Source organism: Micromesistius poutassou, assembly GCF_964030765.1.
Source record: "Micromesistius poutassou genome assembly, chromosome: 9".
NCBI lineage: Eukaryota > Metazoa > Chordata > Actinopteri > Gadiformes > Gadidae > Micromesistius > Micromesistius poutassou.
The window spans coordinates 8,896,251-8,914,312 of record NC_140279.1 but is presented as its reverse complement, the minus strand read 5'-3'; the positions used below and the strand labels follow the sequence as shown (position 1 = coordinate 8,914,312).

The 18,062-nt window shown below is 40.9% G+C and overlaps 1 protein-coding gene across 1 annotated transcript; it reads left to right on the top strand.

Moving 5' to 3' along the window:
• The first annotated feature begins 15,740 nt into the window (after positions 1 to 15,740).
• cUnh1orf52 (chromosome Un C1orf52 homolog) lies at positions 15,741 to 17,564 on the top strand. Its single transcript, XM_084473376.1, has 3 exons — positions 15,741 to 16,160; positions 16,319 to 16,529; positions 16,899 to 17,564. Exons 1-3 carry the CDS (start codon positions 15,858 to 15,860, stop codon positions 17,051 to 17,053), a joined length of 669 nt encoding a protein of 222 aa, XP_084329502.1. The 5' UTR covers positions 15,741 to 15,857; the 3' UTR covers positions 17,054 to 17,564.
• The last annotated feature ends 498 nt before the right edge of the window (positions 17,565 to 18,062 follow it).

Sequence of the window (18,062 nt, the reverse complement as noted above, 5' to 3'; positions counted from 1 at the left end):
TATCAGAAACAAATCATCTGCATTCAGCTGGTATCCCATTTGTGCTCTGTAGGAAGGGAGAAACACATGGCTAGTTTTAACTTTTAACTTTTTAAAACTTTTTATTGAAAGTTGGTATCCAAAACGAAACAGTTGCAATACTACACTTCTTGAAGTTATTAAAAGCAACCTATATTTGTGTACCGCCTTGCAAGTCAAAAATTGGTTTATAAAAAAAACAATAAATAATACTATTAATGTTGTCTTTTCGCAAAACAGAAATCACGTATGTGTACAGTCCATTGCAACTCAATGATTAGTTTTTTAATTGTTGTGTGAAAAAATTGCAACTAACGATCGTGTTCAATGCAAAAGGACCTTACAACACGAGTCGTGAGCAGTGATGGGAATAATGGCGTTATAAATGACAGTGTTAATAACGGCATTGCTTTTTCAGTTATAAGTAATCCAATTGATTACCCTTCCCGGTAACACTTTATTTGAAGGTACCTACATAAGAGTGTCATGTCACTGTCATAAATATGACATGACACTGTCATGAACTTGTCATAAACGGTATAAACATGTCATAAACGTTTATGAATTTTGTCATTAAGTGTCATTCGGTTTTTGTTATGATAAGTTGACATTGTTTGGGTTGTCTTGATTATGACAAGTTGACATTAATCAGGATGGCATTACCAGAGGATCTCCTTGTCATGACAACTTGACATAAACAGAAAATGCACCTCTTTTTGTATTCTGTGCGACAGGATATTTCACAAAACTGGTTGTCAAGACACCATTATGACAGTGTGATGAATAAATTCTCAGACCTCAAGTAAAGTGGTACCATTTTGATTTGTCATTAAGATATCATGAATGATATACTGGCTGTCATGAAACCATTATGATAGTGTAACGAAATTCTTTGACCTCAAGTAAAGTGGTACCATTTTGATTTGTCATTTAATATATCATGAAGGATAGACCGGCTGTCATGACACCCTTATGACAGTGTAACAAATAAATTCTTTGAACTCAAGTACAGTGGTACCATTTTGATTTGTCATTAAGATATCATGACGAATAGACTGGCTCTCATGACACCATTATGACAGTGTAACAAATAAATTGGTCTGTGCTGTGGGGAAGAAGGACTGGACCACAATGGAGGCTAACTGTTCACATTTGTTCAGATCTGCATGAGCTGTGTTTCTGGGTTGCGCTGTGCGGAGGAAGGACTGGACCACAATGCATGAGCCAAAAAAAAAGTGTCACTGAGCATCTAGTACCCCATACACGGGTCAGCATTCCCCTCCTCAGTAAGGTTAGTGCAAATCGCTAAGATATAGAAATATATGTTTAACAAAATACCATGAAAATAAATAAAATACATTTACAAGTCCCCAACACACGTTTGCCTAACCCTAACCGTTAAGGAGGGGTGGAGGTTTTTATTTTTTTTAAATAAGTTGCCCAGTGGTCGTGAGTCAGTGCTCTCTATCACTACGGACAACGCAGCTTATTATGTTAACATAGTCGAGAGGTGGCATTAATGTAATATCCTTTTGTGCCTATTATTTACTTGGCAAGAAAGAAATATTTATTGGTAGAATGCCCTATAGTGGGCAGAACGTTTAATAGTGGTGTTGGCCATGCATAAACCTATGAATACAGGGTAAAAGTACATAGTAAGTATTAATAATCGGCGCATTTTGAGCATTAACAATTTGAATATCATTTAAATATTACAAATAAAAAGGAATGAAATTCAAATGGGATTATAGAGGAATATTAACAGCTCTACTGTGTTCACAATGTGCTATATTTTGCAAAGTTCATATTTATTTTTATGCAATAAATTCACTTTTATCCTCTCTTCACTTTTAGAGTCATCCTCTTTTTGTGATCAGTTAGTTTTAAGTCTTGATATACCAAGTGAACAAACATTTGAACCCAAAAATAAATTGCAGACCACCTGCTGCTCCATCTGACCGAAGCTGACCGCGCAAATATGCCATCCTGCGTGCCTCCTTGGTTTAGGACTTTTTTTGGTGGGTAGACCAAGCCTGAAAAATGATCTAAGGGAAACACTGGAGCATGTTTTAGCCAGATTTTAGCCGGTTATATAGAACTGGAGACTATAGAGAGAGGCAGGCAAGCAGACATGTAGACAGACAGATGAAAGTACAAGATTTAATATTTAGTCCTAATGTAAAGTTAAATAACGAGAAATGGCAATCCAAGTGCTGGAATCCTATAATAAACACAAACGTGTGATCTTGAAGAGTTAGAGTTGTGTCTCTCTCTCTCTGCCGCGGAGAGAGAGAGAGAGAGCGAGAAAGGGCCCTTCCTGAGACTGAATAGACACAAACACGGTCTTCCTCTTTGATAAGCAGCGGTGGTCCTATGTCATTTCTGTCTTGCCTGGCTGGGCCGCGGATGCACAGGGCTGTTATTTTGCTGAGTTGGAAGAGAGGGCAACTGCTGGGAGAAAGCTTAACAGATGGCAGCATGGAGAGGGTCTGTGCATGTAGCAGATACAATCATGTGTGTGCGGTTGTGTGTGTGTCTGAGTGGATTGTGGAGGAATCATAGGTAAATACAGGAGTAAGGGGCCTGTGGAGTGCAGGGAGTAGGGGGTGGTTGGGCCAAGAAGAAGTCTGGGAGAGGTGCAGTGAAAGTGACAGCTCCTCTGGTAAAGTGGAGAAAGCTATATACCAATTTATATATACTGTATAATAACAACACTACAGAGAGGAACCAGAGGAAAGAAGTTCATGCAAACTCCCATTATCCTGTTATCTAATCACTGCCAAAAATCCTGACACATGTAAAATACTAAACCTGACAACGAGCAGAGGACATTCATGGTTTCCCTAACATCATAAATTATCGGTTTTGAGAAACACGTTACAGTGGCAGTATTTGTAGTGTGTACCTGGCAAGAAATTTAGGCATGGTTAGGAGATATTGGTAGGTTTAAGGGATTTCTTTGGGCCCACAATGCCAGGATCCCTCAAAAAAAGTAAATGGATAGCAACAATCGTAATGAGTTTTATTATGGGTAATTTGATTGGATGATAGAGAAGTGATGAGAGGAGACGAGGAGGGACGAGATGCAGGGGGTAGTAAGAGAGAAAAAGAGAACAGAAGAAAGAAGAGGAGATGAGAGAAGAAAACAGAAAAGAATGGGAGAAAGGAGAGTAGGGTGGAGAAGAGTATCGAAATTAGAGCCTGTCAAACAGAGAAAAATGTCCCTGACCTTCCTTTCATCTTAGCTGATCCTCTGGCTGGCATATGTTCTCTGAGGAGCTGGCTCTGGAACAGAAACAAGCATTATACTTGCTCAGTCAAATTCTCAAAATCCCATTTCATTCCATGGGAAGGATGGGGGACTTGCTTGAAAGGCATGTTCTTTCTTATCAGGGGTGATAGTTTTAGGCTGCTAGTTATTGAGGCCTGAATCCTTCATACTTTCTGAGTGAAGTGTAGCCAATGACCATGATGATAAGCATTATCCTGGGATGATGTGTTGAACAATAATAATACTGATTTTATGATGCACAATGAAACCCACTGTTACGTTGTGCAGCTTTGGCGAGCAGCATTTTCAGGGAAATTGAAAGCACTGGTTTCATCTTGTGTACATTACACATGTCTGTTACCTAAAATGTAAAAAATATATATAATGTATATATTTACATTTAAATCCAAAAAGCCCCTAACAATTAGAAAGAGCTCCAAAGTGCTGAGACGCGTTTAGTAGACTTACATAACCAGACATAGAGGTAGTTTAGGGTAGATGCATTTCATATGTGCAAATGGATTCAAATGGATTGAAACTATTATACCACCAGGTGTAACCATGATTATTCAATCCATTTATAATATTCCTTTCCCTGTTCCTTAGTGACATCACAAGTGGAAGTGTCCACCTATATTTATGCTGGATAGATCCACCTTTCATATAGGACGACATAGGGACCACAACATCAGGTACAATCTATTTGGCGTTGGCAATGCCAACTTTAGCCTAGCCAGTTGTGAAACTCTAGAACATTCAGTGGCCGTTTTTGGTGTTGGATTTCAATCCTGTAGACCTTACTTTCGGGGAAAACTGTCCAAAACTGAAAAAAATGCCACACTCCAAGCTCGCAAACCAAAGTGCCGTCTGGATTTACAAGGTTGCTGGCTCGTCAATAATATGTGTGGCACAGTGACGGACTGGGAGCAAAAAACGGCCCGGGCATTTGCGCATTATAACCAGCCGCGGGTAATTGTTGACGGGGGGGGGGGGGGGGGGGGGTCATGCAGTCATTCTGAGACAGATCCCCTGGGTTGTGGTCAAAAGAGAATGAACCTAATATCTGATACTTATGGTTGAATCTACAGCGATTTGAAGACATACTCTCCAATTAAACCCTATTGTAACTACTGCAGCAATGTCTCTGTGTAACATAGTAGAATCGATACAAATCCAAATGAGCACAAATTAACACAAAACTGTAAAATAGGTCCTGAGTTGCATTTAACTTCACCAATAGACTTTATTTAATGATGTCAAAGTGGTTTAGGTTGCATTATTCCTTTAATCTTCAAAGGAAATAATGAAAATCACACGCTATCCGCTGGACCACGAACACCAAATAACCAATAACCACACCTTCTAGAGAAGATTAGAAACAAATGGAAGGAGTATCTTTCCTATTTCATATGGCATATTAACTTACTCCCTTAGTAGTACTACTTATGGCGCGTTTCCACCAGCAGTGCGGTACGGTTCTGTGCGGTAAGGTGCGGCACGGTTCACATTTCCACCGCCAAAAGTGGGCAAGTGGACTTAGCCATGATTAGCCGTACTTACCTCTCAGTACTCCTCCGTTGGGGTCTGAAAGGGTGCCAACAAGTTTGAGCTACACACGCCGTCCGTGGATTGGTCGACAGAATCGTTACTTCCGTGCGACAGGGGGATAGTAACACAAAAACGCATTACCCACAAGGTATTTCTGGTGAAATGGTGAAAGCTTCATTTATTGAGGAAAATATTGTGCAAAAGTTTCCCGTCCTTCTTGGACGTCCTACATTGTTGCTCTTTGTTTAATGTGTCGCATTCTTCTTTTTCATTGGATTTATTAGCAGGCTACACTGTGTCAGGTTGCTATGAGGTCACGATGCTTATGTAGCTGCCGTGGCTATCGCAATCCAGCTTAAACCCCGCCCTACCATAAGGGTGTTGTTGGCGGTGGAAACGCGAGCCGTCACTGAGCTGGGCCAAACCGCACCTTCACTACTGGATCAAGGCGTGCTGGGCCTAAGCGCACCCACCGGTGGAAATGCTCCATTAGGCCTATTGAAGAATAACTCAAGAACAAGTGGAGATATCTATCTAATAATTTTTATGTTTTTATCGATATGTTACTAAAATGACCATTGGCAGTCAATGGAATTTTTGGATTAACCTTTGAGTTAAGTTTTAGAAATCCTGTTTTGTTTGCATGTTAGTTATGCTTTATAAAGATTGTGCATGTGCATTAAGAAATGGATTGGGGAGTGACATCCCTTGGTACTAGCTGTGTGTGTTGGCATGCTTTAAATCTTGAGATGATCAGGAGATCAAGGGGTTGCATTTCTTGGCCAACCATGATTTAGAAAATTATTATTAATAGGATGTGGGAGTCATGTGGAATTAATGGTTTATTTGTAATCAAGTTACATCCCACCTCATGGATTTGTCATGGCTTGACGCTGTGAGCCAAAATTAAACCCCAAAAGTCAAACAGATTAGCAAATTGCTGCTCTGTTATGTAAAAGGTTTGCATACAACCCCTTAAAATGAATACATTTCATCCAAGCAACATACATTTTTCCAAGGTTAATTGGCCAAAGTCCTCCAGACAAAAAAGGTCCTGAGGTCATTATCACAGCTGCCAGACACTCCTGATCCGACTGGGTCTGCCGGAGACAAGGCTGACAGAAACCCAAACACCAGTGTGGCCAACACAGTGGTCAGGAATAGACATATGTGGTTTTGATACACAAGGAGACTTGTAAGGGGATGGAAGTTGATCCTTACAGTGCAGATGACTCTGCCAGTTAACAATGTATGCCCACAAAACTACTGCATTTTCAAGTGGGTGGAGGTAAATTTTCCAACATGGATTTGGTTCATTCTACACAGCAGGGATTCCCCATGAAGCATTGTGATGGCTTAATGGTCCTACACATGCCTCATTCATGAGTATAAGATATATTCACGATGAGGCAAACATGGTGTTTCAGTCAGAGATTTGTTTATTTTTAACAAGCATTCAAATATCATAAAATATATATCTTAATTTTACAACATTCATGAATACAGCGATATTATCTCAGTTGAGTTTATGGACACGATTGTAAATCAACGGTTGGAGTTGCTTTATGTCATGCTTGTTTAGGTCAAGCATCTTTATGTCAAGCATCTTTACTCTCTATAGAGAGTTAGGATGCCTGTCCTTAGTACTAGTGAAAGTTTCCATGGATTCTAGTGAAAGAATGGCAGTGGTTGCCTATTTCCCATTTGGGAAATACAAATTATGTGAATTTTGTTTAACGTGTATTAGATGATTTGCAGATAAACTGATTCATCTCATCAGACAATCTGTCCTTTGCCATGTGATTTTCATTTATTTAATCTATTTGATTTGTGTGTAATATAATAGAAAAAAAGATAACAAGTAAATGAAAGCCGCTAAGAGAAAGACAATTCCGATGGGAACAAGCAAGAATATAATAATTTGGTTTCATAATGCTGAAACACTTTTGCCAATGGTCCTTTTATTATGGCCCTGTCTTTGCAGCACCCTGATTATAACCTAGATAGCATAGTGAAGGCTTTCCATGGTCAAACAGACACTGGGAGGGTGACCTTGCAAAGCCATGTAGTTGAATCTTGGAATGCTTGTGGAATCTAATCAGCTCCAACCCGTACCTCAGCACCCTTAAGAACTATATGCAGACTTTTTTTGAGCAGGCAGATTTGTACCATACTGCAAAGCGACCACGGTACCACCTCTTCCCATAAATGAGGGCTTAACGCACAGAGGGACCCTTCTCTTGAAGAGTGTGTGCAGTGATGAAGACCAGGTTCTGGTCCTGTGGGAGATTTCTCCTGCCTATTCACTTGCTCAAAACAGACAATAAGACAACAGACAACAAGCCAGGAAGAAAATACATTTGCTTTACACACAGATGGGAAGTGGTTGTGCTGTTATTCTCAATTCATTGTTAATTTATCATCAGTAGCATTCTTGACATTTTATTCAAAACAGATAGGCCAGCACACTGAGAGACACACAACTTTAGACTTAAAGTTGTGAAAATACTTAGTCCAATGATCATGTATGGATTGACCTTTGAAATTGGTAACTTTCCAATTTAATTTTGTCTCACCCATATTTGTTTGCCATGGACCAGCTCCAAACTGGACCCAGTCTCACCCAACACACCTGGCAGCATCAGTAGGAGGCAGAGGAGCCACGTAACTGACAGGCGTTAACACTCCAGTAACTTCACTGCTGAGCTGCATTAAGCACGCTGCACTGTTTCAGGACAGGACACTGGCCTCCTCTGGGTGTATGAGGTTGACACCAAAACCAACTGCAGGCTTGATTAGCCTGACAAACCCTTCCCCCCATCTACCTCTCTTCCCTACAACCCATTTCATATTAGACAAGGTCACGGCAGGGTTTTCTAATGGCTCATGGGCCTCCCCTCACTGCACTCCCTCCCCACATTCTCCACTTGACTGAGCTCATCTAATGAGTCAGAAAATCTCACAGCCAGAGATTCATGGGTTTATTGTGGGTATCGTGATCGGGGTTGGAGGGTTAAAGGACAGCTAGCTAGATAACATTTTATATATTATGGGTTTTATAAATTTGGCACATCTCCTAAATGTATAGTTTGACGTGGGAGGATGTGGATGAGTTTGACGTGGGATGAAGGATAAATAGTGTGAGGAGATTAAGGATTAAACAGGGTTTACCCCTTTGATCTGTTAAGCATGTCAAGGAAGGCTGAGGGGAGGCAGGGGCTGCACCCTGCCTCTTGCTGGTCAGCCAGGTGCACTCTGCCTGCCAAGCCACTATACCAAACCCCCCACCGAGCTGCCCAGAGGTGTGAAATGTGGCCTCAATCACTCCACGCCACCCTCAACTACCTCCACCACTACCTCCAGTCCCTTTGCAATGTGCCCCATCATCCGATCACAAAGTGGACCTACAGCTGCTGCTTTCCGGAACAGCTGCTGCTATCAGGATGATACAAGTACATTTACTGTCAGAGTCTTACCTAAGGGTGGTAGGTTGGAGGAGGAGGGGCTGCCTAAGACAAGTCCAAGGCTATCCCTAAAGGCTGCACATCTTCTCATAGTTTGGCCCATAGCCATCTGGACTGAACTATATAATGTATTATGATTTGACAGCTAGAATATAAGAAAGATCCATCTCTTTTCCTTCATTTTTATTTGCCTTATCTTTCATACTCCTCTGTACGAAATGTCTGCTATGAAGTCTGCTGGGTCCCATCCCTGTTTTTCTGTTTTCAGTTGATGATTGGCGGAGTACTGGTCGAGACCATTTGGATTATCAATACACAATGTAGATGTTTCTGGCTGCGGCTCAAAGCATTCTTCTGGTGAAATGTGCAGAACATTCAGAGAGCTAGCAAGAGCATGGCTATCTATCCAGCAAGGTCTGGCTTACAGCGACAAATCTGTTTTGCAGACAGCCCTCAAATCTCCTTCTAGAGAACAGGGAGGTACTCCTGCACATCCCTTTTGCTTTAGGTAAACACCTCCCTTCAAAGGGTGTGTTATATATTTTGGGGTTGATTGGTTTATGTCTGTTTCTTGTCAAACTTCTTGTAAAATCTGTGCAACTGGGAAACCAGCTATTGCTTCAGATGTATCCATATCTAGCAAACAGATGTGGGAAGTGCGAAATATCTGCAGTATAAACTCAGATAAATCAATGATAAACTACATGCTGCCATCTTCATAGCACAATATTATAATTGGAAGGCCTGCAAAACAAAAATAGATGTATTATTTTGCACAGTTGCACATTCAACACAAAAAGAACCAGCATTATCAAACTTTATTAATCCCTGGTGATCCCTTCCACCAGGCACATGGAATGGAGAAAATTGAATATACAAAGGGTTCTGGTCTGTAAACTACCAACTACTCCACTTTCCAATCCCAACAAGGTGCTAGGTGTCAGGTGTCAGGTTCTTGATCTGGATGCATGTGAGGTGGCTGGGCCTGTATGTCACAGTAGACGTGTGTTGGGGTCCTTGGAGTGTTTGGGGGTGCAGTTGGGGGGTTATCAGAGCTACAGGAAGGGCATTGGGTTGAGAGCAGTTGGTGTGTTCGGCACAAACCCCTCCCACTGCAGGACACCTTCGACCATGTGATAGGGATGATCATTCCCCATTCCCTTCTCCACACACATGCACAAGCACAATCAAACACACACACACACACACACACACACACACACACACATACACACACACACACACACACACACACACACACACACACACACACACACACACACACATACACACCCACACCTGCAAACACACACACACACACACACACACACACACACACACACACACACACACACACACACACACACACACACACACACACACACACACACACACACCCTGCCATGACCACAACACTCCTCTGTGTCCTTTTGAACCAGAGTTCTTCATCACCCCCTGCCTACCTCTCATCCTTTTCCTCTTCCTTACACCTCATTTAAACCAATGCATTTGGGAGATTTTGTTCGACTTCAGAAGAGGGTGGGGGTGGGGTGGCAGGTTAGGGTAGGCACCCTCTATTTATGTATACGTCAAAACAACAATCTCATATTCAGATTTTTGCAGCAGACCTCCTCAAAAACTGAAACTAACTACATCCCTTAAACCCAGTCTCACACCAAAATGAAGTATAACTACGTTATGAAAACATAGCAGTTTTACAATAACAGCTCTAAAAATGTGACATGCTATATTCTGTTTAAGAAATAACCGTAATTACATATTTTGATTACACAACATGTTTTCAAACATGTGGAGCAATGAGCTACATCTTTGTTCGGAATCGCCCCGCCCCCAATTATCATATATAATATCCCTGAGCTTGTTTACGAACTATAGCCATTATATAATTTTCTGTAACATGCACGCATATATCCTTTATTTAATACATGCACATGTTATATGAACACAATATTCTGAACAACCCCCAAACATATTTATTCTTGATTTCTGTGATAGGAGCGGGACGATGATGAGGAAAATTAATGTAAATAATGTAAGCACAGTTCACGTTGCAAACAAGTTTATGAGTTCCCTGTTAAGAGTCATCTACACAAACCTAGATGAGGATTCATCACCTTAATAGTGCACTTCAGTCATTTACTAATCTAAAAATAAATTATTTAGCTTGCTTTAACGCCAAACAATAGCTCTGCTCCAAACCACAGCACACTCGTTGCCATAACGACGTTGAGTGTGGCAGCTTGAGCTGCCGTAAAAAGTTATGTTTTTGGAGTAAACTAGGTTCCGCTATATACAGATATTCCAAGGTGTCTTTTTATAATTTACTTTTGTTTTTCTAATCACTGTGGGACTAGTTATGTCACTCTGAAAGATGAGCATGGACAGATTTGGTAGTGACAAAGCCAGATCCAACCTGAGAAAAGGAATATCCAGGGCCAAACACACCTACAAGAAAAGGATTGAAGAGCACTTAAACTCCTCCGACCCCCGGCATATGTGGCAAGGCCTACATACAATCACCAACAAATCCCCATGCAACTCTTCCCTACCCTCCTCTCCTTCCCTCCCAGACGAGCTGAACCAATTCTATGCTTGTTTTGGACTTTAAATCAGCTGTTTCACCGGACGAGGACACGCCTCAGATTTCTTCACCATCCTGGGCAGGGTGAATGCTCGAAAAGCTGCTGGCCCTAATGGAGTTCCCGGACGTGTGTTGCTAGCCTGGGCATTTGGCTGGTGTCTTCACCGACATCTTCAACATGCTGCCACCATTGTTCCAGTGCCTAAACACCCTACAGCCAAGGAACTGAACAATTTCCCCCCTCCACATCAGCGGTGCTGAGGTGGAGCGTGTGTCTAGCTTTAAGTTCTTTGGGGTCCACATTGCAGAAAATCTTTCTTGGTCCCTCAACTCCTTTAGTCTGGCGAAGAAGGCGCATCAGTGCATTCACTTCCTATGGACAATTAAGAAAGCACACCTATATGTTCTAGGATTCTATCGGACTCCTACCGCTCTACCATTGAGAGCAAACTCACAAACTACATCTCTGTATAGTACGGCAACTGCAATGCTGCTGACAGCAAGGCACTACAAAGAGTAGCCAAATCCATAGTCAACAAAGCCAAATCCATAGTCAAGGATGCCACCCACCCAAACCATGGACATTTCACCCTACTTCCATCTGTCAGGCGCTACAGGAGCCTGTGCTCCCGCATCAGCAGGCTCAGGTACAGCTTCCTTCCAGAGGCTGTAACACTGCTGAACCTCCACCTCCTGTCTAGCACTTGCACTTGAACTTAAAACGACCCACCCATTTACTTTCCCTGCCCTTTCAAGATGGTTTGAGATGCAAAAATGTATACACACATTTCCTGGGGTCCCGGGAACGACATGTCCGAGATTTGGAGTTCTAGTGCTTACAGAATTTTTTTTTCTCTATTGTAAATATAAAGCTTGCCATGATCATTGCATTGAACAACGGAAATAGTCAATACACACCAAGCATGAATAATATCCCCTCAAAAAAAAAGACAATTTATGGCAGCTCAGCTCAGCTCAACGATGAGCTGTGGTTTGGAGCAGAGCTATTGTTTGGAGTAAAAACCGGCTAAATCATTTATCTTTAAATTAGTAAACGATTGAAGTGCACTATTAAGGTGATACATATTTATCTAGGTTTATGTAAATTACACTTTACACGCAGCTCATGTTCCTTATCACAGCGTCCCGCTCCTATCACAGGAACCTAGATCAATATGTTGGGGGGTTGTTCAGAATATTGTGTTCATATAACACATACATGTTTTAAATACAGGCTATATGCTTGCATGATACAGAAAATGAAATAATGTCCATAGGTCGTAAACAAGCACATATGGATATATATGATACGAAAACAAAATTGCGTTTTACCAGATTGGAAGACAACACCAGCCGAGGTACGGCCTATTCTCTGTGTGGGGTATGCTTAATGAAAGAGAAGGTTCAACTGCGTGGAAAGGGCAGAAGAAGGATTTCAAAAGTCACAAAGGAGGTGAAGGAGTTCCATATTTGTGATGGATTTAGTTCAGTCATGCATAAAACATTCATGATAATGTACACATAGGAAAGATTAATCTGTGTGTTGACATAAATGCTGATCACAACTTTCATGGCCTGAAAAAAAAACACCAACAATGAAAGGACTTATTTCATGAAATGCTCCACTTCAGTTTTTTCAGAATGCACATTCAATGTACATAACCCTGCCAGATGAGAGGAGGAATCATCTTCAATACTAAAATATTAGTATTTATGACGAGTGAAAGTAGTCACACTTAAATAAATAATAACTAGAAATTGAACAGTGAGTGCTGCATGCAGTGCTCAACTATTGTTCTTAAGTTTTATTCTTTCTTTCTTTCTTTCTTATTCTCGACAAACTTTGGGACCCATCTCCTACCACAATTTTTCACCTAGAGACTCATTCCAATTTTAAAATGTTCAGATTAGCTTGGAATCGCGTGATTCCATTCAGATCTTAAAAATAACATGGTAACTTAGTACATAAATCCACTGGTGAGCTATGTTGCTAAATGTTTTTATTCCAGCTATTGACATACCCTTAGGGTGACATTACTTAAAGCCAAGCCAGACAGAAGAAATATAAATAACAATCGAAACAAACAAACAAACAAACCACAATGTGTTCAATCACCTGCCAACCAATGCCATCCGAGGCTATGTTGGCCTATTTAACGTGTGCTGAGATAAGCCTATGGATGAAATAAGGACGCTGGAGAGATTATGAATGGCTACATAAAACAGAGACGAGGGGGAGGGGAAGGGGGAGGCTTTTCACCTCCCTGGTGAATTTCTCACATCATGGTCAGGCTCTGTGGAAATTGGCAAGAGAGAGAGAGAGAGAGAGAGAGAGAGAGAGAGAGAGAGAGAGAGACGAAGCAGTTGGTTGTTAAGCCACCACATCGCTAGTTGTATTAAACAGCAGGAGAAGAAGACAAAACATTATCATATATTAAAAAGAGTAATGTGATTATAAAGGCACATGTGCCTTTATAAAATATATATATATAAGTTGAATAAGTAATACTAGTACAATTTCATGAATGAAAAAACTACTGAAACAACGGCCTAGTACAATCATATTATAACACAGCCAGGGGGGTACGTGTAAATCCACCATAGCTAGTTTTCCATAATTTATAAAACAGGGCACTGCATGTCGGTGCAGGTAACGCAGGACTTCTGAGGGATACATGAGGGTCATGTTTATTAAAGACGCATTTTATTACCTTTGTGTTCCCCTTCATCGTTGCACACGTTCAAGACGTTCAAGATGCCTTTGGTTTCATGGTTTTCGGATGCAAGCTTTGTGTCTCCAGCCTGAGAGTGCTAAGCATGTGTGTCAGAGCCTTCCCTGTCAACAGAGAATGTGTGCTTCCAGGAGGGGATGTATATCATCTTCAAGTCCAGGGCTGAATCAGATGTTCCGGCCTGAAACATTGTTATTACCTGTGCTCAGAATCAAAGCGTTAATGGGAGGGTCAACAGTCTGAAAGGTCAGCATTTTCTGTTTCAAAAACACAAATTGTGCAAAAAAAAATGTGCATGAAAAATTTGTCATATGTGGTGGTAAATCATGTCAGGGGTTACTATTTGGTTAACAGCTATCACAACCAATACTACTAAACTACTTCCACCACTAATTATAACAATATTATTGGTATTATTATTATTAATATTAATAATATTAATATTATTATTATTATTAATAATAATAATAATAATAATAATAATAATAACAATAAATATATATTCTACAGAATGGCCATTCAAGTCTTGAATGCTGATGCTTGCCTACAGGCCTGCCAGTAAATTTTAGATAGCAATATGCTGTAACAAACTAAACTGACCTGCATCTCACCTTACAATGAAAGCAGCATCATTTGAAGTGCTGGCTATATTTTTGGTGAGCTTTGTGCGAGACAGAATAAAGCTGTAGAAAGTATGCTTGGAAGATATATGCATTGCTGTTATGTAGCTGATGTTTGATCTCTGCGCTGTTGCAATGAGTGACCCCTAAGAGCATAGTGTGCTGAGATGAGCTATGCAACACTCTCTTCTTCATCAGTGGAGGGGGGTGTGATAAGCCTGAGGGTGGCTGTATGGTGAGGAGTTACTTTTGTTAATTATAGTCATTACAGGCCTGTGTCAAAAACATAACAACAACAGGGATGATAAAAGATGGTTAAAGGTTGAATCAACTAAACCTTTCAATGGTTGGACATACAGTTTAGTTAAATACAGTACACTTTGCTGCAACTCAAACGAATGTGGATAAGGGCTAGGTTATGTGAGCAGGGGTGTATGCAGTTGTTTCAAATAGCCAAAGACATACCTGCTTGACTTTGGCGGCACTGTCTTAGATAAAGCAGGGTTGCACTCTAGTGGACAGTTTATGCAATTACCCATTGTCTATGCTTCGCTCGAAAATTGGCTCTCGTTCAATCCCTACCTTGTACAGTTCAACCTGAACTGTACAAGGTTCAGTTGACAGTGCATAATAAATAAAAATGCTTTGATCAAGAAAAAAAACTAGTCAACACAGATCACAATACAGACAATGCACAGTAACCTAAATGAAAGAATCGAAGCTAAATGTTATGTTTATTGTAGGCTGTGTAGAGATGGACTTAACGTCAGACCACTTCTATAAAACGACGGGGTGTAGGCCTACTTAAAATAAATAAAATTAATGTTTTTAGCATGCTCCCAGCTATAAGCAATTTTCATTGTGACTTGCACACTGCCAGTGATATTTGTTAGGCCTTAAATGTGATCACAAACACAATGAATAGGACTAAGAAGATTATTATGTCATAATGGAGAGATTGTTCATGGTCTTGCAAAAAGATCATGAACAAAAGTGCAAAACAAATAGTTATAACTCATATTCATTCATACCAAAAGGGTTTCTCATTCAAACTTGCTAGTTTAGCTTTTAATTTTATTATATTTACACATTTAAAGAAAAGAGAGTCCTCAAAGCCGATCAAAAACAAATGTTGCTATGCAATTAAAATGGAAAAGTTATTGGTCAATAAGTTATTAAACCATTAATAAAGTGCCATTCTAAGTGGCATTAGAGAAGTCTCTATGAAGACCACCAGATCTTTGTACAATGAATTTGATTTGTCCATACAAAAATGAAAAACATCTGGTCCATTGATTAATGCAGTTTTGCAATACAAAGGCACTGTGGAGCCACAAGACTACAAATACTTTCTGCTGTAAAGACACGTTCTTTTAAACCACATTGAATGGACGAGCTTCATTGGCATACATAACGAGGGATGTTTCTTTACTGGATTTGCTTCACGACACTGTCGCGAAGCCATGCTAACAACTGTTTTGGTGGCTCATTCAAAATGGAGTAGACAAAATGGTTGTTATTACCAGTTCTTTTAGTATATAAGTATAATTGTATTTATTTAAATTCGGTATTACGCAAAACTATTTATATTTCACAGACATTATGACAGAGGAGAATAAATCGGATTCGTTCCATTTCTTTTCGAGCTACGACGATTTGAGCGACAGCAGTGATAGCAATTCCGACGAAGAGGACGAACGAGTAAAGAAATCCAAAGAGACATTGGGGGGAGATGCGTCGTCCAGCGGGGGCAAGTCTTCAAAACAGTCCGCGAAACGGGAGGCCAATGTCCCCTTACCAAAGCCAGACGAACTATTCAAATCGGTTTCAAAGCCTGCTTTTCTTTACAATCCACTTAATAAGCAAATAGACTGGGAAAGTCGTGCAGTGAAAGCCCCAGAAGAGGTAACTGCAAACGTAGTGTGTGTGTGTGTGTGTGTGTGTGTGTGTGTGTGTGTGTGTGTGTGTGTGTGTGTGTGTGTGTGTGTGTGTGTGTGTAATACACCCACTAGCCAGCTTTTTGGTGTAATAAATAACCTTTTTTTATATTCTCGTTTATCCAGCCGGCAAAAGACTTTAAACCCTGGAAGACCAATGCAGTCCCCCCCCCCCATTCATACGCATCAGAGCCAGAGAGGAAAAAAGGAGCTCCGCCTGGGATGGACATGGCCATAAAGTGGTCCAATGTTTATGAGGACAACGGGGACGACGCACCACAGCCTTTTACAGGCAATGCCCGCTTCCTGCCAGATGAGGAACAAGCCCCTGATTCAGGTTGGCTCTAAAGGCCTCTCTCTCTTGCTCTCTCTCTCTCTCTCTCTCTCTCTCTCTCATAGACTCCTCGTACGAGTGAAGGGATGGCAGCGTCTGCATCTCTCTCTCTCTCTCACTCATAGACTCCTCGTACGAGTGAAGGGATGGCAGCGTCTGCATCTCTCTCTCTCTCTCTCTCTCTCTCTCTCTCTCTCTCTCTCTCTCTCTCTCTCTCTCTCTCTCTCTCTCTCTCTCTCTCATCATGCTCACATCACGGTCAGGCTCTGTGGAAATTGGCCAGAGAGAGACGCAGACGCTGCCATCCCTTCATTTGTACGAGTCTATGGACACTCCCTAACCCCCAAATCCATCTCTTCTCTCTAATCGTAGATGAGGATACAGAGGCTGGCTCCGCCTCCGCCAAGAAGCGGCGTGTGGAGACCTTCCAGCAGAAGGAAAAGAGGAAGAGGGACCTAGGTCAGGCCACCTCTGACAAGAGTTTTGTGGAGGAGGAGAAGAGAATTCTCAGGCAGAAGGTTGAGTAAGGCCACAGTCCCATGAGAGACCTGACAAGGGTCCTACTGCAGCACAAGCTAAAATTGACTATTTGGGGTAATAAGCTGCCATTATTTTTGCTGATGTGCGTTCGTTTTTGGTCCTCAAATGATGGCACACTTATGATATGATATCTTTGAAAACTATGCGTTTTGCAATATCTTTGTAAAATGACACATTAAGCATAGGTAATGGAAAAAGCATGGTAGCAGGCTGTGATCAGTTTGCAGCCGTGTCTGATGTTTTTAAATTGCCAACATCATAGTGAATGTAACATTTAAGTTCTTAAAAGGCATTATCAAAGGTTTGTACATACATGCGTGAAATAGATGTTGCGTGGGTCAGCTTTATTTTATAGTTTTCCCTTTATAGAGGTTAAAATACAATTATGGATTTGGTAAATAAATATGTTGGATATATTCTGTATACTGTGTTTTTCTATCCTGTATTCTAAACTTGTAAGTAAACAATGGCCCATCAGAAATATATTTTTTGTCATATGCTAATTGTCTCCTCCTCTCAATTTTCTCTGCTTTCACCCAATCATATGCCAGGGCAAACAGACAACATCAGTCGAGGCCAGAGGGGTATTCCATCAACCAGGCTAAGCGCAAAGCCGGGCTTATTTCAGCTAGAGTTGCGTTCCATGAACGTGACTTAAGGGAATCTCCGCTAAGTAACCATGGCAATTTATCTGACCAAACTAACCTGGTCGGGAGCAGGTTAACTGTCAGGCTAACTTGAGCGGTGTTTCAGAGAAATCCATCTGTCAGCAACAATTGTACCATCAGAAGGTTCCGCCAAGCCTAGTCCTCACAATTTTGTCATAAATGTACATATATGAAGTACAAACACCGTATATTTTTACTAGGGGTCTAAGATTAAATGATGCAAATGAAATAATTCAATGAATTGCTATCTATTGTCACTGTGGGTATTTTTTCAACACATTTTTACACAAATCTATGTATCATCGCGATATCAGGAATCAGCGGCTTG

What these genes read in the sequence shown, in the direction of transcription:
- cUnh1orf52 (XM_084473376.1), top strand. Translation starts at nt 15,858, where the DNA reads ATGACAGAGGAGAATAAATCGGATTCGTTCCATTTCTTTTCGAGCTAC. An exon ending in CAGTGAAAGCCCCAGAAGAG is followed by an intron (nt 16,161 to 16,318) that starts GTAACTGCAAAC and finishes TCGTTTATCCAG; the next exon opens with CCGGCAAAAGACTTTAAACC. An exon ending in GGAACAAGCCCCTGATTCAG is followed by an intron (nt 16,530 to 16,898) that starts GTTGGCTCTAAA and finishes CTCTAATCGTAG; the next exon opens with ATGAGGATACAGAGGCTGGC.